The sequence below is a fragment of the Strigops habroptila genome, chromosome 5 (genome assembly GCF_004027225.2).
Source record: "Strigops habroptila isolate Jane chromosome 5, bStrHab1.2.pri, whole genome shotgun sequence".
Taxonomy (NCBI): domain Eukaryota; kingdom Metazoa; phylum Chordata; class Aves; order Psittaciformes; family Psittacidae; genus Strigops; species Strigops habroptila.
In genome coordinates, this window is record NC_044281.2 from 25,116,908 (window position 1) to 25,140,514 (window position 23,607).

General features: G+C 36.8%; 1 protein-coding gene across 6 annotated transcripts in view; it reads left to right on the forward strand.

The window, feature by feature from the left end:
• Window positions 1-23,607, forward strand: part of ADK (adenosine kinase) — a 297,485-nt gene that overhangs the window by 227,166 nt on the left and 46,712 nt on the right. For all 6 annotated transcript variants that reach the window (XM_030488972.1, XM_030488969.1, XM_030488966.1 and 3 more), the window contains one exon: window positions 21,069-21,104. In XM_030488972.1, coding sequence (XP_030344832.1) covers window positions 21,069-21,104 — 36 coding nt within the window. The remainder of the gene's footprint in view (window positions 1-21,068; window positions 21,105-23,607) is intronic.

The following is a 23,607-nucleotide window of genomic DNA, read 5'->3' on the forward strand; positions in this document are numbered from 1 at the left end:
ATAGGTTAACAAGGAATGTTATCACATCGGGAAGACGCCCAATTCAGGAGTAAATTATGCAGACATTCATTTTTGTGGATGTTGTTTAAGATAACAATTTTTAGAATAGTATTTCATGTAATGAAACACAAAGCAAACCCCTTAATTATTCTGTTTCAAAATCTATGCATTCCATGATACTGATTTTAAGTGTTAGGTGGATGGGGAGAATTGGATAATTAGATAACGTGGCTCCCCACAGTTAATATCTTTTAACATTCATTTTTCAGGATAAAACCCAACTCTTTAATGAGAGTTTAAAGGAAACTGGACTGTTCTGTAAACTTTCAGTTTCCTTCAGTTTTCTTTGCAACAGTTTTCCAAAGACAGGATTCTGGACTAGATAGATTGCTGATCTGATCCATTATGGTCAATCCTGTGGTTCTTGAACGAAGATACTTCTTTCAAGAAAAGATTAGCCAGATAATTAGAACTCTTGTTTTACAATTCATGCAACATGTGGAAAGTTTTCTAATGAAATTTTTTTATTAAATTGAACAACTGTTTTCAGTGCTACTGTTTTGTTCATCTGTTAATATGATCTCTTGCAATAAATCTTTGTTGTGCAAAATGAGTAAGAAAAATTTTACTTCATGTAGATAAAATTCCCAAAAGTATATTCGAAATATATCCAACTCATCCTGCAAACTGTTTGAAATATAACTAATTCTGTCTATATTGATCACTCCAAATCATGTTACTAATTTAAATCAAGATCATAACAGGTTAGATGTTCACCTTTTAATAACATTTCCTTAACTACTTTTTTTTTTCTTGTATATTTCTTGAGTTCCATTTTTCTGGATACAAACACATCATAACCAGCAACAGCCCGGGGTGCAAATTTGGTATAACTGTGCAATGTTTTCCTATTTCAATTCCACATGTTACAAACACTTCTGTGGATCTTATGTTGCCTGTCTCAGCTATGTGGAAAGTATAACAAGGTTTTCAGTAGTACTTATTACTGAGCATAGTTTCTGGTCTCTCTCAAAAGAGCCAGCTTCTGTGCTCTGAACTACCCCAGCTAGCCATCTTTCTGTAATAAGCCATCCCTGGGAAACCCTTTCCATGTTTCTGCTTTCAGTAATATCACTACAAATATGAAATGCCTCCCTAATATTGTACTGGCTAGAGCCATAAGGCATGCCGTGTTCAGGCCTGCAACAATATCTTTGGTCCATGGATGGCTGTAAATGGAATATTGACAATACTGGAGAGGGGAGATACCCAGCTTGCCAGCATGACACTGTCTACCCTTGAAGGCCTCAAGGATATTAAGCCTTACATACGAGTTTATCATCTATCAATAAGCTATTATGGGATAACCTTAGAAGGTTTCTTAAACATTTTACCCTGAGCCTCATACAACTTCCTGACTTCACAGACAAGGGCATATGAAAAATTGTATCAATACAATTTTTAAATTAGCTAAAATAGTTTTCCTCTGAAACATGTGATATACAGAATATATGATGGGTCGCATGTTATAATGATTTTGTGTATCCTTTCCTAAGATAACTTGCATTAGCAGCTTGCTAATTGACCGTTTGAGAAATGTGTCCATCCCAAGACAGCTTTTCTAAGAAACCATCATGCATTCTTTTTTTTTTTGTGTTTCTCCTACCCTTATTATTACAGCAGTTAACTTTATAGAAGGTGTTCAGAGTACTATACACTGTACAAAAGAGAGTAAGAGGCATGTCCTATCCCGAGAAACTTAAACACAGATGACAAACAAAAGACTGGAGAAGTAATGACCAGAGAGAGGTGAAATGTCATAATAATGATCATACACTTGCTCAATGCCATTACCAAAAATGTAGCTAAGTTTTTTCCCTGTAATCTCATATATCCATTTTAAAAAGAAATACAATCAATAGAAAAGAAAAAAGTAGTGATGACCTATGCTAAGTCTAAATACAAGTCCTTCACTGTAGATTTTTTTTTAATTCTTTTACATGTTTTTTTTGTGTTTGTTTTCAGTTTTAAATATCATGAAGAATTAAAGCAGTTCACGATCAGTTAAAATTTTTAATATTTAAGAAAGGAGTATTTAAGATTAACTGTTCTCCATTTACTGAGTGTTACTTGGAACCAGAAAAATCTTGTATTTTTGTAAGCATAGTAAGCTACACTGTTTTTCTTTAAACTTTAGGGTATGAATTATATTCCTATAATGACAGCTGCAGGGTGGAATGTTTTAACACACTGGAGTGAGATATATCTTGGACACATTCTTGGTATCTTAAGTTCAACATGCTCCATATGGTGCCACTGAGCCAGTGATTTTGAAGAAAACAGTCAAAGACTGCTGAAACAGCGTAAAATACAAATTAGTCTTTGCTATATAAGTAAAAAAAAAAAAAAAAATCTGTCAATCTTTTCAGTTTTCTGCATGAATACTTCCAGCAACTTTTAATAGTAGTCCCCATGTTTTAAAACAACTGTTGAATTCTAGCAGAACAGAGTGAAAGATTGCAGGCTAAGAGTGCATACTCATTATTAACTGTATTATGCCTAAGGCTTAATGCAGGAGAGCAAAGGGAAAGGAGATTGGGCTTTCCTGTGTTGTCACATTAGTCTCTAACGTTGCCGCAGGGATTGTATGTTGCAGGATTTGTGAGAAGTGGGTCGCTTTTTCCTAACTTGGTTCTCTGTCAGCACAGAAGAGCCATGAAAGAGCTGTGTCACAGGGAGGTGTGTTCTCGGTCCTAGTGTTGAAAATGTAATGATAGGGTGCCCTGTAGTAAAACTATGTAATAACCATGGTTATGACTTATATATTTTAGTGTTTGTGGTACTGGACTAGCTGGCAATTATGTTTTCAGGATGTTGGGCTTTTTTCATGTATGGGGTTTTTTTCACAGTATCATGACAGGTAGGAGTTAATGTATGAGTAACTCGCTTGTCTATCTTTTATCTTAACGTGATTTTTTCAATATAAGCTTAACCCTGAGTTTTCTGAGTTTATATTTATGCTTATGGATTTCAGAATTCTTACAGCATACTAACAGTTCTTAATAATGAAGTTGTTGGTTCATACCCAGATTTTAACTCTGTATTGACCTGATGTAAATTTTAGTTCTGGCTGAGGATGGTGATTATGGCTTTTTAAAAGCATCATACATGGAGTCCAAACAAGAAACCCAAGATTTATACAGCCATGCAAAAATTCTGTCTCTTTCAAGTAGTATCAACTTTAAATCATTTTGTATTGATACTGACTTTTAGGAAACAAATATAACAGAGCATAAGGAAAACAGCCACAGTGCACCAACTCATACTTGTGTGCCTTTTCTATCAGCAGAGCAGCATAATCATATGAGAGCATTACTGATGAATCAGACCCTTAAGGTGGTGATTTGCGGAGTTATATTAATGTGAAATTGCACATTACAGCCTGAGCTGATCTAGGAATTTAATGCCAGCAGAAGATGGAGATCTTGCTCCCTGTTCTTCCCCTTTTCAGGCTTGTAGCTTCTGTCTCGGGTTCCCTCTGTGCAGTGGAGGTAAGGCAGCAGAGATACGGGGGATATTTTAAAGAAAAGGCCCAAGGAGGTGTGGATTTTTAAACAGAGATGTAATTTGAGGCAGTCAGTCTAAAAGCAAGAAACTGAAACACAGTCCTTGAGCTTCTTCCCCATTGATAAATTGTTGCAATCTATAAAATCATTAGACAAGGACTGACAGGTAACTAGCATTTCAGTAATCCCATATTAGAGCTACCTACGCTGCTGTACTCCCTCTAGATGTAATTAAATGAACAATCATCAATAGATTGTTTAAATTTCCATCTTTAAGTATAGCTTGAATAACACATTTCAAATAATGATTACTTATGACATATTTGTTAAATCCTTTGGGATACAGCCAATGTTGGTATGTCTGGCAAAGGACCTAGCTGCCTATGGGGTCATTAATAAAGTTCTTGTACTCTCTCAGAAAGTACATTCAGAACATGCAAGGTCTTGATACAGTATTTCTCACAGTAAACAGAGGTCAAATCTCTGCTTTAAGTAAAAAACAGAACTTAATATTGGCGTTAGAGGCATGACCAGAACATAAATGATACAATAAGGTGGATGCTTTCTCCTCACATATAAAATATAATTATCACTTTTTTTTTTTCCTTGCATCAGCTGTATTCTCTAATTTAAAAAGTTATCTGTTGAAATTCATCCAGTCACTGGATGTACATTAGTGTATGTTCTATGAAAGACTTATTCATCTGTACCTCCCTCATCAATGATAACTGTTTAGGCCTTCCAGTCTCCACACTGTCCTAATCCATTTGATATGATGATATAATGCAGCTGTCACAAAACACTACCCCCTTTCTTTCGGATATATAAGACTTCCAAGCCATACATGTAATCTAAGCCAAGGAGACAATCCCAAGGGATCCACTTGACCTATCAGTGCCTTCCTTCATTTTGTGCCATGGGTAGACCGGTCCCTTCAAGTTATCTGCTCAGCAGGATTACAGTCCTTGTCTAAATTGGAAGACAACTGTGCTTTCCTTCTCTGAGTATCAGTTCATCATCACTATGTGTGAGAAGCTTGTGTTAAGCTACATGTTAAGCTTACACTTAACTGATCCAAAACAAGTTTATGTATGAAAGACTTAACAATTGTATTATATTACTCAGCTGGGACAAAAAGAGGACCTTCTTAAGACAAATATTCTTTTATGATGAAGAGCAGAGCATGAAAGGAGAATAAAACCTCTTTCTGCACATTACTGCTGTTTGCTAAAGGAGGGAGCGTCCAGCCTGTTCTTTTCTAATTCCACATCTCAGCCATTGGTGGATTATTTGAGGAGAGGAGGAGACAAAGAATAGGGGAAGAGAGATCACATGGAGCTTTCTACCTGCAAATGACTCTCCATTTCCCAGAGATGGAAAAATTTACGTAGCTTTTCAAACTTTAAACAGTGGCTCAGCCTTGCCTCAGTGCATCAGGGCCTGGGAGTGGTTTTCCTCATGCAGGCCAGAAGCCCGTTCCTAGTTTGCTACTTACAGGCCAATAAATTACTTCTTCAAAAAGTTCCTTTCTTGATAAATCAATCTACTCATGTGTTTGCACTATAATATGTAAGAGGAGCCTTGTCATCTTATTGAAATAATAGGACATTGCAAGATACCAAGTATTTATGGCTAGATTTAACGATTTTAAAGGAAGCAAATTATTGCGGCTCCAGGGCAGCAGTAACTTACATAGTGACAACTTATGCATGTTTTATGTACCTATTTACTTCAGCGTTCAGTACAAAAGTATAGTTACCATAGCAATGACCATGTCACCAGATTTCTTTGCTAGTTCTGAAATACAAAATACCCATATGCCACCTGATCTGTGATTATTTTCTGCACAAGTACTGAAAGTAGAAGTTGAGTGTCACACACTTCTCTAAACAGACAGTAACACATTGATTTACAGAACATTTTATGGTGAAAAGCAGTTGGTGCAAGTGGATCTCGGGTCACTAGCATCCATGGTATTGTAAATCCTTTGCCAGTAAACTGAAAGAAAAGCTTCACTGGTTCCTATCCACAGAGACCCCACTAGTATATACTTAACCTTTACTATTCTGTGGAATATTGGTACTTACATGCAATGTTCCAGGAAAACAGCATGTGGTATTCAGGAAGACATTTTCTCTGATTTTAAGTCTGAACTCGTACACAAAGCCATCTTTTGGCTATTTACAGCTTGTTAATGTTATATAAAATAGGATTAGAAAAAGTGGTGCCTTTTTCCCCTGCTGCTGCTTCTACTTTAGAAATGGAGAATTTATGAAGAATTTAGGTAGTGACCTGTACCTTGGGCTGCAGCTCACTAACACCAAAAGAATTGAGAAGCCAACTAGTAGATTTCCCAAATCAGCATTTACCCCTGGGGCAGTGGCAGGCTACCCCAATGTGACCTGTGGCAGTAAGCAAGTAAAAGGTGAAAACTCTTTTGCCACAGATTGGGGCTTCTTCTTGTAGCTGAGTTACGTTTTCTCACTTGTACAAAGTGTGAAATAACCTAACTGCATATAACGATTGTGAATATGGGTATTTGAAGAAAAGCAGCTTGCGGGACTGCAGACTTAATCCACCATATCAGTCATTCTCCTTCCATAAAGATTTGTCTACACAGGAAAATTAATCTGAACTGAAATAGCACATTATTTTGAGCACAACATCTTTAACTCAGATTTGTATTGTGTCCAGTTGTGGACAGTCTTATGCTGGAACAAGAGTGGTTTGTTCCTGTTTAACTTACTTTGAAAATGTGTTTAACTAAAGAGGAGCAGGGCACATGAATTATTGAACAAACATGTCAACACATGGAGCCAGCCACTAGAAATTCCATGGGAAGATGTAAAAGTAAAATTGATCCACTTATGTAATGGTTAATCTTCTCTTTCTCACATTGTACAGTGTCAGAATTCATCCCACAAAGAAGGAATCTCACTTTGCTGGGCAGGGAAGTGGACATGGTGCTATTAGGTGTTAAGTTTATCTGTATGAGTTGTAGGAAGAGTTAGAAAATTACTTTAGCTGGGAAGTTTGATCCAACCTCCCTAAGTCCTTGAACTGGATGGAGGTGGATACTTGAGCCGTTCAGATTCCAGTTTTATGTAGCAATGCCACCATTTAGACTCTAGACCTGATCAGACGTCCCAGAGGAAAATGAAGTCTTAAATTAGAAAGAAAGAAACTTTTTTTTTTCCCCCCACTGCTTCAATGTTGACTGCAAATTGTGTAAAAGGATCAAAAAAAAAAAAAAAGTCTCTTTCATTGTGTTATAATTAGTAATCATTAATAAGTAATTCTAACTATTTTAGGTTTTATTTGGTTTCTCTCTGTTCTCCTATATTTCTTTCTCAGAGGAAAAACAAACAAACCCTCTGTATTTTTATGTTTGTCCAGGCAGCACGTAGAATTTGCTAATAATCCTCAGAGAGCAGAGGTGTACCATTCAACCAAAGACATCGGTACGCATGACCCAGGACAGGAGACCTGCAAGATTAGGCGATTCATTTGCTGGTGCGAGCGCTGGGCTTCAAAAGTACCTTAAGCTGTCTGGCTTTACATGAATTACCAGCTCAGGCCAGTAGCTCAGATAGTTCTGAGATCTCTGTTAATGCTCCACTGCCTGATATAAACGTGCCCAAAGACCTATATTATAGTCTCTGAACTTTGCACAGACAGACAGGTACTAGTCCCTGTATAATTTACCAGGTAGCCTTCAACAGTGACCTAACTATGGTAAGGGTAAGCTCCAGCAAGTCAATGGAGTATGACCACCCAGCTTCACACTGATGGGCAGGTATGGTGGGAAACTTTGTCCAGAGTGCCACCCCTCTGTACTGCTGATTTGCTGTGTGATAGATTAGGTCACTCTATGTCTCTCCACTTTTACCACATACTGCTTTCACAGTCAAGAGTGTGTTTGTTCCAGCTGTGATGTTAAAAACTGTAACTGTATTTACACCTACATGAATAGTCTGGCTGGAGTGGTTTTTATCATTACTGGCAAATATGCTCAATACAGAAGCACATGTATCTTGTGTATGGTTTAAGGTATAACGTACACTCACATTTCTTGGCACTGCAACAGACTTAGGACTAAATCTGCCTCAATTTCTGGATGAAGGCTGTCTTTCTCCTGCTGAAATCTGACATCCGATTCTTGTTCTGTTGCTACTTGAGTATTGTATTTCTTTTCTGTTCTCTTGCGGGTACAGCCACCCGGTCTGGAGTGGTTTCCATGTGTGTGATGGTGCTCTGCTGCCAGGAGCAGAGGACCTAATTTTTTGTGACATGAAAAGAAACTTGCTGGTACAGTACACTACTAAATGCTAGAGACTTATTTCATGAAATGGGAACACCGCAGGGGAATCTGGCAAGGAAGATGTGTTTATGTAACTGAATTGAGTGTTGCAACTGCCATCAGTTAGTTCCCTTGGCTGCAGTGAGCAAGTTGTGAGAGAAAAACAATACAAACAGAGATCTTCAGGCACTGAGGGCAGCTCTGATTACATACAAATAATTAATAAAAATGAAATGCAATATTATTAGAAAATACAAATACCATTCATTTTCTTACATGATCATGTGTACTGAGCTCATTGATAGGGACAGAAGCACCCAGGCTTTTGGGCTTTTGTTTGAAGTACGTATTCTTTGGGTGTCTTCAGCACATTCTGATATCCTAGGGAGATTCGTGACACAAGAGTAATTGCATATAATGTAAACAAGATCTGCATTAGTTGGCTCCTTTACTCAGAATCCTTTTCCAAGTCCAGATGTGTGATGTGTAAATGTTAGGAGAACAGAGTCCTTATGAAGTAGCTTTATCAAATGCAGCTAGTCTTCCAGCAAAACGGAGAAAATATAAATTAGAGCTCAAGACCTTGGTCAAATCTGGTGCATAAAATTTTATGGTTATATTTAATGTTCCATATGTGCTTTGGACAAGAGCCATGTTTGTAAAGAACTGCTTCAATATTATATTTTTTAAAAGTGACACTTTTAGCACAGTATCCTCTACAAACTGTTCACTGCTCGCCATGTAAGCCTGCCAGGCTCCACATAAACTGTTTGTTTTCATGGTCTAAGCCTAAGATCAAAATGCCTTTTAGAGTATGGTGATTTTCAAAACATGTCATGGTAGATGTCATAGGTGATTTTTTGAAGCATAACTCAGAAGAGTTGATTAACTTGACTGAAAGAGGTGAGTGTATGATATAAAAATCGGGCAAGAGACAAGGAGTTAGGAGGATGTATAAATGTCTGCTAGTGCTGAATATCTGTTCTGGCTTGTTGTTTATAACATAATCAGATTTTACTGTATTGTATGAGCACTACATTCCTCCTAGCTCTTTTAGGAGGGAAAAAAACCAACTCGGACGAAGGAGATTCTACAAATTTGTGCCACTTTTCAGAGGCCCTAGTCTATTTTTTTTCTTCATTTCCCTAGGTCCCTAAATAGCTATCTTTTTTAAAAACTTCCAATGCAGCATCTGGTGTGCTGTTATTGCCACTACTTTTGCTCTGAAAGCATAGCACTACTGGTTTAGAATGTTTCCATTCATTTGTTCTCTGGTATTTGGCCAAAAAGTTTATTACTAATATAAGAGAAAGAAGTAAATTTTCAAGAGCCCAAATCGGAATGCAGTCTGAACAAAAGAACAGCACTGCTTTGACCCTACAGCTCTTTTCAAATTCTGCATAAAATGGAAGAGACACAGTGTCTTGGAAGAAATCACAGGAATTCTTTGTGTTGGAAAGTGTGAGGCAAACTAAATAGATTAAAATAACTTCTGTTATATTTAAACACAAATATAATGCTACAGGCAGAGGGAAAAAAAAAGATTATTTACACTTCTAAGCACTCAGGAGGTGTGAGAAATCTGTAGTGAAGGGCTTGAGCAAGTACTTAGCTAAAAATAACCTGTCCAAAACTGAATTACTACTACTATTACTGTGACTACTAATTTCAGCTTCAGAATAATTTGCAGTCTTCCATTTGTCATGTAATAAAATAAGAAATGTATCAGGTGCAATTTCAGGTTCATTTGCAATTTGCTAACATATACTAAGCATATAGTAATGGTTAACATGTATATAAATGTGTATTAAAATATAATGTCAATCTGTTATCCCAGTAATTAAAAATTAGTTGTGAGACAAGTCCTAAAATAAATGTAGCATTTTAAAGAAACAGAAGTAGAGGTTAAATGGTAACTGTTCTGAAGTATAGCTGAGGATTAAAAAATGTTCTTTGAGTCTAGGAGTATGTGGAGAATGTGCATATGGTAGAGTCAGAGATGGTAAGTTTTTTATATGCCTATGTACAAAATGTTATTGCTTGAAAACTATTATACATTTTTATGATCCTTTAGAATATACAACTGGTGCCACTAGGATAGTGTCCTTGCTTAGCAGAGATTTAGAGAACTGCTCTTGTAAAAAGAGCGCAGTTGAAAGTCAAAATTTTCTTTTATTCAAATGTAGACCAAATCTTTCATTTCTCTTCTGCCTGGACTGAGTCCAGATTTTATTTTTCAGCTTGGCTTTAAAAGTTGTGTGAATTTAGAAACTGAAGAACAATAGTACATAGCAAATAGTACAACAACCTCAGTCATAACACTGTAAGAAAAATGTATTTGAACTTTAAAATCTTGTAACTAGTGAATGTATCAAATGATATTTTTAAGAGAGAATAGATAATTACTCACTGCTATGTTGACAATTACTGTATTAAGAAGGTAAAATTACTTCACAGTAACAAGAAGATACCTCAGTGCTATTTAACATGAATGGTGATTTAACCAGTATGTCTCAAACAATAGCTGTATGTCTTCATAACCTTCAGGTGCTCAGAAAACCTGAAAGTGCTCATAACTTGTGGTATTTTAGTGGCTGTGATTCTATTGCAGGCATGGGTTGTTTTTTTCAGTTAGAGATATAGTGAATAAAAATGCTTGTGAAAACCATTGATTTAACCAGAAGTGGTTTGGAAAATGGGTGCACATGGAAGACTGAAATACAGGTTTCAGAGAAGGACATCGCTTCTGGTTTGTCAAGCTACATATGCATTTGGGAAAGTCTTGTGTATTTGTGAACATAAAGTTGACGTAACAGGGAAGGCAAATGCCTGACAGACAAAACCAGTACGGATTCAGCTTCTTACCAGTATTACTGCTGCATATCCAGTGCATCTTAGAGCAAATGATCACAGTGAAAGAAAGGAGTTTGCATACAGTTATCCATGTAATAGTGTATTGCTAAACTATGCACTTTCAACAAATAAGTTGTTGTCATAATTATGCTGTTATATATTAGGTAAAAGATTACTAATCTTTGATGGAGGAATGTAATTTTCCATAATTACATCATTTAATTTTGATATTTTTTTCTGTAGGAATTCATGCATATTCATACATCATTTTATATTCTTTTTTGCATCTTACTCTATCGTTTTCCTTTTTTTTTTTTTTAATGAATGTGGTGTCTTGAAAGTAGAAAGGAGTGCTGAAAAAGCTTATAGTTTGCCTTCTGTCGTAGGAATTCTGAACCCCACTTCTTGAAAATAAATTGCTCTCATCTCTGAAGTCATACTAACAAAACCAACAGATAGGATAGTTATGATCTTTTTACCTAAGCCAACTTTTAAAGGAAAAAGCAATTACAATGAAATGAGAGTGATTTGAATGCGTGAAGCAATTGGTTATAGATAATTTGAATATCTGCTGCCAAGCATATGATAACCCACATGAAGTTCAGTGGTCAAGATGTTAATGGACTTCCATGTTTTCTTCATCTTTGGTGTGCTGTATTGATACTAGCAGTCCTTTGGCCAGCTGGATGGAGGGTTTTTCCAAGTCTCTGAGAGAGATACTGCTGATTTGTCAGAGCAGCTTGTTCTGATTCATTTGTAGTTCGTGACAATCCTCACCTGCTGTGAGGCTGTAGTTATTTGTTTGGTCTCTTCAGCTGTTTCTTTTCCATCCTGATAGTCATCTGACGTTTCTGCACATATCAGTAAGTCTTTGAAAAAGTCTTCCCTTGTCTGCCGAGGCCCAGTGTGGATTTTATCCCGTGCTTGCAGTCAGTAGGTACTATCTTAAAGCAAATTATAATACCAAATTTCAAAGGCCTTGGCGCTCTGGAGAAATGAGTGGATGGGAATCTCATTAAGTTCAACAAAGGAAAATGGAAGGTCCTTTTACCTGGGGAGGAATGCTGATCCAGGACAGGCTGGGAAACAGCTGGGTGGACAGCAGCTCTGCAAAAATGGACCTCAGGATCAGTGAGACACATCTGAAGTCCTGGATCCAGTTCTGGGCTCCCCAGCACAAGAAAGACATAGACTTGCTGAAGTGGTACCAGCAAAGGGCCGTAAAGATGATTGAGGGTTTGGAGCATCTGTCATATGAGGAGACTGAGAGCCTCAAGAAAAGGTGGCTCAGGGCGATCTTATCAAGGCACATAAATACCTAATGAGAGGTAGTAAATAAGATGGAGCCAGGCTCTTCACAGTAGTGTCTAGTGATAGGGGAAGAGGCAACATGCACAAATTCAACTAGATGAAGTTCCACTTAAGCATAAGAAAAAACTTTTACTGTGAGGGTGATCCAGTGCTGGAACAGATTTTCCAGAGATGCTGTGGAATCTCCATCGTTGGAGATACTCAAAATGCAGTGGTCCTGGGTAACCTGTTGCAGCTGATGCTGCTTGAAGAGTGGAGTTGGACTAGATGATGTTCAGAAGCCCCTTCCAACTTCAGTCACTCTGTGATTTTTTTAATACCTCTTTAAAATACGTTGGAGTTTGTGATCTCTCTAATTTCATTAACGGATTTTTCTTTCAGTCTCTGCTCTATCTTAACCCATCTCAGGTTCAGGTTGGCTTCTCTTAGAAAAGAAACAAAAAACAACTAATCGTCAAACACTCAATGGTCAGAAGTAGGTAAATTCTAACTTTTATAGATTTTTTTTTTATTTTTTTTTTTTTAAATTGTGCAAGAAATTAGCAGTTTGTCCAAGATGACAAATAGTGCCTTAGTCACATCTGGAATTAGATAAGCTCATGTTCTTCAGTCAGGACCACAGTGACCTAACTGTGGTCAGATTGAAATTTTGTTTTTCTGTACAATGACATATTGTGAAAGTCGCAAATATAGACTGAGAACTATGTTTTTCCTTCCATAGAGTAGCTGCAGTAGCTAAAACTGAAAATAACAGAAAAAAATTGTAGCTTGAATATTCATATCTTGAGCACAGATAAATGCATCATCAAATTAGTATTAAACAGCACAACAAACTCCAATAAGAATCCTTAAGTCAACTGTTAAAACTTCATTGAAAGAGTAAAATGTGTAATAGTAAGATCAGTTAAAGAGTTAGTGTTATTGCTGGAGGTTGCAATGAGCAATTTTATTTTCTTGCTGGAGTTAACAAGCAGTGCAAGCCTAGCGCATGAAGTGTTATGCAATGATTGCTCTTTACAGGGTTCCCAATACTATAGCCTTAGTTATAATTCTAAATGGCTGTGCATGACATCATACCAAATAAAGTATATAAACCAACTCAATTTCAGTGCTAAAATGTGTTAACCTTTTAGCTGGACTAGAGACAAGTTCTGCTGGATCTCAGCACTTTTAGCTCAGTATCTGATTATTCTTTTCATCTGAAATTGCTAGATAAGAATATCTTGTCAGTGATTTCAGGCTGGTCTGAGTGGTCGCAATCATAGAAGTCCTTTTTGAAAATGATGCAATCTTTTATTTCTGTTTGTCATCCTTCAGCCAGAAAGTTAGCACTAAGAGCATGCAATGAGCAGTATTAAAGACTTCAAAAGACCCCACACATCTTTTATTTTTTTATATGTGTATAAAAGTCTTATCTTCTAGCTATTAAATTAATTTTAAGATATTTGTTTTCATTTTTCTTATGTTCTGCTGATTCAGTGATTATTAAGGAAGGGGTCTTTTTTTTTTCTCCCTCTCTTTTGATCATGATGCATCTATTTTTAAGATAGATAGAGATGCATTTGAATAGAGAGGCTATGTAGGAAAGTATCATTCACTAATTTGGTGCTTATAATGTATGAGGACAGACTCACACATATAGAGTCATAGGTAGTTCAGTCCTTTAGGTAAGAATGTGAGGCAGAGATATAAGTAATAGCGCTTTATCCATCATAAAATTTCAAAATGGCTCAGAGGCATTTCACTGCTGCAGCTGTTGCAGACCCTGTAATGGCATTAAGCTCTGACTCAGGGTGATTTTTTCCATGGAAGATTCTAGCAGGAACTATAGTTCTGGTAATAACCTGAATAGGAGAATAAATAACTTGAATATTAATGAATTGTATGTGATACAGGCGCCTCAGGGTGAACCCAAGCAGGACAGGAAATATGTTTCTTTCTCAATTCTTTTCACACTAAGCTTTTCAGACAAAACCCTCCAGTACTCTGCCAGAACCCGCTCTGAACATTACAACTTTAACCCCATATGGTATTTGTACTTGTTCTGATTATTCACTTGAACTGACTATTATTGTTTTATATTTTCCCCTACTGGGTCATGGCAGTGTAGATATATTTACCAGTATCTTTAGTACTATCAGAGCAAGCTGGAATAGGATTTTAGGATATGATATGAACTCTTGCGATCCTTTATGAAGAAAAGCAATTTTGGGGGTCTGGCACAGCTCATGGGAAAAGTAAAGAGGGAAAAAAACACTTCAGTGTTCCTTTATGATAATCTGCCCATGCAGTTGATGCCAGCTGTGCTTTCTTCAGTTACAACCAGTGAGGGGTAGATACTTGCTCAGATACTGCTGATTCTCAGTGTTGATTCTCAGGCTGTGTGCAGGGGCTGTCCATTCTGTGACCACTTTTACTGATCTTCTCTGAAATGTGAACTGATGTACACTACTGACCAAATCAAGGATTAGTCTTCTGTGCCTGTCAAATGAAAATAATACTGAAGCATTACATCCATGTAACACATCCCCAAGTATAGCTCAAACTTCATCAGCTGTAGCAGAATTTCACCAGATAGACATTTGTTTCAGTAAATATGCTGGGTGGTTCTTTTGACTTACATTTCTCAAACTGTCATATGACCAATATTAAAGCAACTGTCTTTGCAGGGAAGAAAAGGAAAAAGAGAAACGATAACATCACATTTGCCTCCTGAACCTTGAATACCTTTATAAATGGCCATTTTTTAATACGGTCATATGAGCTTGTATTGCTTTTACACAGTGAAATGTGGTAATAGTTGACCTTAAAGTAATGCCTGTCTAAATCAGACTACCATGACATAAAAGGCTGGATAGGACAATCTACAGTGTTTTGAGTAACTGCTGATAACTATTTAGGCTGAATTGAAGAAGAACATATGTATCTTACCACTAACCATAATAAATGTACTGTTGGCATTAAAGGTTAGTGATCCAGCTGGAACTATGTCCGGTAGACTTTCCATCCATTCATTTCAAATAACAGAATAATAGCGGCCATTTGTTGAAATCATATTTTCAACTGATCATCAGGTAGTCTTCAGCAGTTTCTACCTCTGATTCCTTAGATTGGTCATAATTATCATTACCACAGCTTTGACACCACCACTGTTTGCATAACATGAAAGTAATCATAGTTCAATGTTAATTCATCATTTTAAGAACTGTGGATCTGCTATTATACATATGTGTATGCATCTATTTTCTCAATTAAAATTGGAACAGGCAATAAAATCAGGTATAACTTAGTTTGTCTGTTAGCATACACAGGAAAGAGGAGTATAAAGACAGGTTGTATTACTGTACGTTTGTGGGCTGCATTGAATACCTGTATTTGATATAAGAACACCCCAATAAATGTGTCAAGACATATGTATGATGTCTTTGTTGTCATTCAAAGGCAGCAATTGAAAATCTATTGTCCTGTCTGTACCTTAAGCCTCATTTCCAACGTCATATTTAGTGTAAACTGGGCTGGAGCTGGAAGGCTGAGAAACATGGCATGGCGCAGCTCACTATCCCCCCTCCTTAAAAACTAGCTTAGCTCCTGCACTGTGATGAGTGGTTTATGAAGGAAATACCAAAAGCAGGGCACATGGTGACCTTGATAAGTGTACTTCATGATTTATCTTCTGACCAAAAAAGGAGGGAGGTTTTAACAAAAGATGTCTTTTATTGGCCTATATTCAGAATTACTGGGCACAACAGATACTGCTGAAATGAGAGGTTCTGAGTACCTATGGAGTATATAAAACTAAGGCACAGAATTTTAAAAGAAAGCTCTTTGTTAGGGACAGGGAAAGATGACAAAAGGTACAGGCAGATAGGAAGGACAAATATGCCTGCCTAAGGAAAGATGAACTGCAAGTGTTTGTAATTATAATAAAGCAGAAGAATTTCATGTCTCTGTAGTGTAGTGAGACCAATAATACATGACTGTTTGGTTAGTTGGTTGTTGGGGTTTGTGTTTTGGTTTGGAGATTTTTACAAGTACAGTGTCCTTTAGGAAACCATGAATAAAAATGTCTATTTCACAAATACAAATCTTCAGCACCTGTCTCTAAGAAAGAAGATTGTCAATATAAAACAACTTTGATTGTTTGAGTCAGTCTTTTGCAGAATAAAGTTGTACGTGCCAGTGTACATCACTAGCATGAAAGTCTTCCTTATATCCCCATTTGCTCATTTACTTTGTTGCCACCCATTTCATTTAGATAACAGGGTTTTAATGTTAGAGGAGATTTGTGAAACTAGCTTTGTTGCTGCAAATAAGACAATCTGTAGAAAAGCAAGAGAGGATACAAAGAACACAAAGTTATACCAGGATTGGAGGTGAACTCATGAGTGGGATGGATAGTACTAAATAATTATACTGAAGAAAAAGGGAATTATCTGAGCGAGATAATCGTAGCCTTTAATGTGTTCTATGAAACAATATAAATGGATGAAAACTAACAATTCATCCTTCTGAGCTGTATGCAAGGAAGGAAATGTTCACAATTGATTTTTAGAAGATTTCGCAGTTAGATTCAGCAGTTTAAAATGTCTCGTAAGGCATAGTGGTGGAAGTACTATTCAAGTTATAATCAAACGTGTTTGGTACCAGCATGAATGGTTCCATCAAATGCAGACACTAAATGGATGGTCCTCATAGTCATTTACAGTTTCTCAGTGAGTAAGACCACTCAGATTTGCTTTTTTATTCCTTTCTTTTCATTGTGCAGTCTGCATTGCACTGTACTGTACTGTAAGGATCTTTCTCTGCAGCTACACATGCCATACTTATGTGTGCTGGTTTAAGATTACACTGATTCATGGGCTGGGCTTTACACACTGAGTCACAGATTTGTTATGCAGAGGAAGAGGATGATATTCCTGAAAATGTGAATAGGGCTTGCTTGGGGATTATTTTGGGTAAGTCAGGAAGTTTACAGTTATTGCAATAAGAACTCCCTCAAAACCTGCCACTAATCTCCCAATTTGAAGAAGTGAATCAAATCCAGGGGTTGTTTTGTTGGGTTTTTTAACTTCTGTTTCCAACCCCCCAAGGAAAAATAGAGAATTAGAGAACTGCACAGGGTAGTACTGTAATATGTGAGATTAGGTTATTCTGTGAGATGTTTCCTCTATCAAGAAGGATGGCAGGGGAGGGATTAGCTTCAGTGTCCCCTGCATTTGCTTTCTTGTATAATTACGGGAAGTGCATTCAGTGTGCAAGGGTATCATTGCTGTCCTGCTGTTTTATCATTTCTTTATGAGATAATGTTGATTTCAGCAATGAAATGCAAATTTAGTTTACAGTGCTCCTTTTCTCCATATAAAGGTTAAAATGCATATTGTAGATAATAGTGTTGTTGAGGCTTTTGAAACAGTCTTTGTCAGCTAATTTTGGCAATACAGGGTTTTAAATGCTGTTCAATGCAACTGCATGAGTTTTATGTTGGCCTACATGAATTAATTTTAACCCTATATGCATGTTGGTACCATTTTGGCTATAGTTTGATCAAGTCATCATAAAACCCTGGTACCAACAAAAAAAAAAAAAAAATTTGGATGTGTTGAGAATATTTAATATATACTGTGCCTTCTGTGTGTTATGGCAAACCGAATGTGCAATTATTGCATCTTAACTCTATAATCATAAAATTCTTATAACACAGGGGGCTAGCAAATACTCCTAGGAATGCAGATGCTAATAGATTCTGTGTTTGGAGGGTATGTTTCTGTTTACTTGTAAACAAATAGTTTGTATTGCTGGTGATAAAAGGGCTCAGAATTTTAACAAGTCTTGTTAAAATCAGCCCCAGTGTAGATTATAGCTCCATTTACTAAATGCTGGGACTCCAACAGCAATAAAATACATGCAAGAATGGAAATAGTTTTCAGCTAGCAAGCGAGTTCTAACATAACAGCAAGGCCAGTACTAACGGAAGTTGTCTTTTTTATTGTTATCTCTTTAATTTATCTCACTTTCCTGTGTAAACTGCTCACTATTGTACAAAGACAGGGCGTGTGTTAACTTTGGTGACATTGTGTTACTCCCATTAAGTAATGCTGTACATAGGGTTTTTTCAGCGTGACTGTACTTAGGATTTTTTTTTTTCTTTTTCTGCAGGAGCTAAATAATGTTTCATAACTAATAACAAATGCCATTTTTACCTTAGGTGGTGTGGCAATAAATTCGCTGTCGTGGTTAGTAAAAAGATTATATAGAAAAAGTAGAAAAAGGAGTGTGAGTTTTAAATATATTTAGTATGAAATAATGTTTAGTACTCTTGGGTGAAAAGAGTAAAAAGGTGGGGGGGAGGGTTTTATGAAATAAGATGTTCTGTTGTAGGCAATAATGGAAAATAGCTCTGAAAATGCTGAGTTGGAGTAATGAATGAATAATGTCCAAAGTTTATCAAAACTGAAAGAACTCCTCATGTGAAATGAAGCCTCCTAAGAAAATTCTGTTCTGTCGCTGTTTTGCCTTGCTGTTGTCGCATGTCACGCATGAATGAAAATGCTGCATTCTCTGGGGAGCAGTAAAGCTTCTGTGTAGGTTGTTTATTTCCTTAATCCCTCCTTCTTCGTGATTTCCAATGTCAGATATAAAATGGAAAGCCTGTAAATATAGTGATTATCATACTGATTATCACCTGCATCAGGGAACGCCCCGGCTGGCCGCTGTAACCCTAGCAGCCTTCACATGTTACAGCCACTTAGATTTTAACCTGACTACTTTATTAGAGATGTGAAGCTCAGTATGAGGTGCCCTAGGGCTGCACAGATGGGTTCTGCTTGTTTCCTGTTCTCACTGTTATTGTGAATAGATACTAAAAGGTTCTCATCGCTTTTATCTGGTTAATTTACTTTGAACTGTCCCTGGCATTCAGGGCCTGCCCCACATTTCTCACCATTTTGCAAACACCAAACTGTAGTCTCCAAGCGCATGTTTTGAGGTTTAATATCTTTTTTACTGGAAGGGCCTTAATTCTTAAAGGGATGTAATTCTGAGAGAGGCTGATTCTTAGGGGGCTGTAGCACAGTCCTTGCTGAAAGAAGGTTAGGTTGATAGGAGAAGAAAATTAAGATTGCTGTTGTTCTTTGGCACGTTCTGACACCCTTAGATTTGAGGTCAACTGCAGGAAAATCTATGATTGTATGCTAGCTACCATTATTCATGCAGCCGGGCAGCAGACCAGACTAAAAGATGACGCTCTAACAGGAAAATCCGAAGATGAGATACTTTTTAACAAACGTGCAATCATTTATCCTTTCTTGTAGAAGGGCCAGGTCTTTCAAACCACATGTGCTATGCATGGGTGCTCCAGCACAGAAAATTAAGATGAATTCTCTCGAAATCTCCCACATAAGGAAACACTACGTAACTGGAATAGTTTTTATTTCATGTACTGGTGTCCAGTTTCCTGGCTAAACAATAGTTTAACACAGATGTTAATGTCCTGCTGCACTGGGACATTAAAGAAATCCCCTTAGGACAGATCAGTGTAACTTCCGATTTCAATTGCATGACCAAAAACCTGAGGTTAAAGAAGTAATTTGGCTACAGTACGTAATTTTTAGCCCATTTACTTATTCTCTGCTCCCTTATCACTCCCTTATTTCTCTTATTTTGGTGTTTTTAATGTATCCCAGTCCCATTTGAGGCTTTCTTGATTGTGTTGCAGTTCATTGTAAGTGCATCACTTTAGAGTGGAAGCATGCAGACTCCTTTTTTCATGTGAGCATAGGCTTTGTTAATCACATGCTGGTTTAGGAAAACACTGCATGGTATCTTTGAACCCTGTACTCCTTCTCGACAGCCAGGCTAGCAAATGTCATTGACTGTGTGATGTACAAGAAGGAATTCAATTGTAAGTAAATTGTCAAAGTGGCTAACCTTGCCCGCACCCAATTGTCAGGACCATGATTCAGTTTTTCTGTCAACATCAGCTAAGGCTAACCCGGTCAGCCTTATGTTTTTGCAGTGAAGCAGCCTGAGGAGTTGTGCTTTTCAGCTTATCACATTTTATTAACCTCAACTTACTGTTGTTATAATCAATTGTACCCACTTCAAATTCTTGTGCTGCCCCCAAATTGGCAGATCATATAGGTACACAAGTATGTATTTTCCGCAGGACTAAAAACTGTTATAGGGACAGTGGACTTAAATGGTTTGGTGTGGTAGTTATTTCTGTTTTGTTGGATCAGCTCACCATTTTGGCTCAGGACTTATCCCTCTATTAATAACACTTGGCAAAGATAATCTGGAAGAATGCAAGTTGAAACATAAAGACTTTCAGGGTTTTCTTAAATGCTTTCAATCTTAAGGTAGAAACTGAGTAAGGGGAAAACATTGCTATTGTCTTCTGTCTCCTTGCTTTTATTTCAAAACAGATTTTAATTGCTCCAATTAATATAAATAAGAGATGAGGACATTCTGATACCCTGATGTTTCTTCTGTTCTTTCAGGAAAAGAACATAGTTAAATTGCCTAAAGCAGTGATTAAAACATCAGAGTATTTTAAAATGCTCATCTGATTCCACCACAAGGGCTTGAGCACAATTTGTGATCCTGGTTTTTTAATGCACTATAGATGACAAATGATTTTTTTAAAATTACTTGATAACCTGTATCCCATGAAGTGCTGTACATAAGTGAAGATATGATGCAATTTCAATTAAAAATATGTCTGAAGGATGTTTGTCTGGGTTTGAAGTATTGGTTTCCTAGTCCAACTCCTATCTCCAGAAGTAACTTCCCAGGCTCGCCTGGAAAAAACATACTGTACCTTCTTTATTTGAACTTGTGAAATGTGTTGACATTGTACTGTTGTTGGGCTTGAGGGGAGGAGGGGGAAGCTTTTGGTGCAGCTATCAGAATTGAACAACTGTATATGCGTATATTGAGATAATCGCGTAAAAGGAGAACTGGCTGAATGAGTTTCAAAATGTGTTATTTCTTCATTATCTAGCACTTTATAATTAACTGTTCTTTTTTTATTATTTCAGGAAGCTGCCACTTTTGCTAGAGAGCAAGGCTTTGAGGTGAGTTAACCCACAATTGCACACTAAACAGATCCTAACGGGTTTTTTTCTTGCTGATAATGAAGTTCTTTTGGACAATGATTGATGTGCTATTATACTCTCCAAGCCTCGCAGCGGTTGCCATGGAAACTTGGCAGTCGTCATGGTTTCTTTGTTCTGCCAGCTCAGTGTTATGACGCACTCTGCTAGGTCTGCACCCAACATCGCCTACAGATGTTATTTATTGAATTTTGAAAAGCCTCTTGGGAAGCCGAGAGGTTGGGCACGGTTTCAAGCTGCCTCTGCAGATATGGGACCTGTCAGTTTGTTCAGTTAAAAAGCTACCTCATTAGCTGCATTACACTCCATAAGGATTCACTGCTAAAGCAGTGGTGAAGCAAGACTAAGTAGTGAAATATAACACCGCTTAAATAACTTAAACCCTGCCATATGTGGATTATCATTATGCAAATGAATTTTAGAAAGGTGGTATATAAAATTGTTAGGTACTGATTAATGTAAACCATGCTTCTACAAACAGCTTCTTTTTGAAGGGGTAGTGTGGAATTTGTGTTTCAAAACATATTCGAGTTGGTGTTTTCCATCTGTGCTCTAAAAATGTATGATCCTCTACTGTCTTGAAGTAAACACTGGTGATTTTACAGTGATTTTCAGAGCTTTTGATTTCATCTTCTTGAGGTATTTATTTGAATAGTATCTCCCATCGGCTAAATTCACATAACTTAATCTGGAGAGCTATCATCTATTGGTCTCTAATGCTAAATTCAAATAGGCAGGTTTTAAATACTATAATTAATGTGACAACGGTTGTGCTAATTTTGCAGATAGTAAGCGATCTTACTGAAATCTACATTGCAGAACTGAACACATATAAATCCTTTTACATGTTTTTTCAGTGGAATAAGATCCACCTTAATTGATTTGTTTGCAGTGTAAAAGAATAGATAGGAGTTTGACTGCTCAACACCCATTTTGCATAAATAATAGAAGCCGCGCAATTCAAACTACATCGCTTTAAGAACGTGCCACTTTGGTGTGTGGATGGCTGCATATAAAAAAGAGGGAAAGACTGACAGCTTTTGTTCTACAATTTAGATTTCTTTAGAACCGTACACCAGCAGGTACATCAATGCCATCGGTGTTTTAGATATTAAAACTGTGGGCTGTCCCATTTCATTTTATGTTTCCCAAATTCATGTGGCTGCTTTGTAGAAATCAAGACTTTTTATCACTGTCAGTGTTCATTTGTATAATCCGTAGTGTTAGCATAAAAATGCACTTTGAGTTTATTCTATCAAATGAATGAATTTCACAGATGCCTCCAAATATAATATGAAGCATAACAAATTATTGGTACCCTCTGGTAGCTAGACAATAAAAAAGAAAGGAAGTAGTGTATTAAGTCTACCCATTCTATATTTTTATTGCCCCCTTGAGCTAAAGACTTTCAATGTGCCTGGTTTAAATTCAGTTCTAGTGACAAACTGCTTTTGCTGGTGTCTGCTAACTACCATCATATTAACCTTTCCATTAGTGCTTGCTTAGAGATTTTAGCACAGTTCCTTCTGAACATCCTAAATCTGCCACATTTGATTACAGCATATCAGTAAAGTGCACAATGATTATGATCTTATCTCTTATTACCCCCTTGCTTGGCAACAACTCGCATGTCAGGTTTACTGAGAGAGATGTGTAAAACTTGATAAGTGTCCACAATACTGTTTTCCCATTGTGCTGTGGAAATAAAAAAAAACCCAAACAAATCACACACTAATAAAGTATCTTACAAAAAACTTACAGAGTTTCAAATTAGCCTTTCAATTAAAAAAAAGAAAAATTTCCAGGAACTCTCAAAAGCTTGTCAAATTAATTCTGTGATTTATATTGAGATTAGAAAGCTGGCAAAACATGGAAAAGTAAAAGAAAGAACTCAAGTGAACGGGGCAAAAATCGAGAGGAAATTTATCATAGAAGTGATGAAAAGTTGCTGGTAGCCGAATTTGAATTGCAGCCTGAAAAGAATTTTGTTTTTTAACAAAAATAATCAGAAGTATTTTAGCACAGAAAATCAGTTGTGACTGGCTGCCTTTTTTTTTTTTTTTTAATCATCTCCTTTTCTACCTTTGAGTAATTTCGACGCTTTCTGTGGACTAAATGCATCTTTAAACATGGATTGAGTTAAGTATATCTGAAACAATTTTTAAGGAAAAAAAAAAAGGACAATCAAGTCAACTTTAGCTCGTCAGCTAAAAATACACCTTTTCTGAAGAAATAAAATCTTTTCATAGGCAGGAGAAAACTTCCATGACACAAATCTGTTTGGTTTTTTTTTTTTCTTTGTAAGAGAAACTACGTTCAAAGGAATTTTTATTTTTATGCTTCACCTTACCAAGAGTTAGTTTTCCATTGTACTTTGCTGAAATACAGGGTATTTTTGTAAAATCAATCATGATATTTGAAGGCCATTATTTCCTTCATTTTATCTCCTGGACCAACACTTATC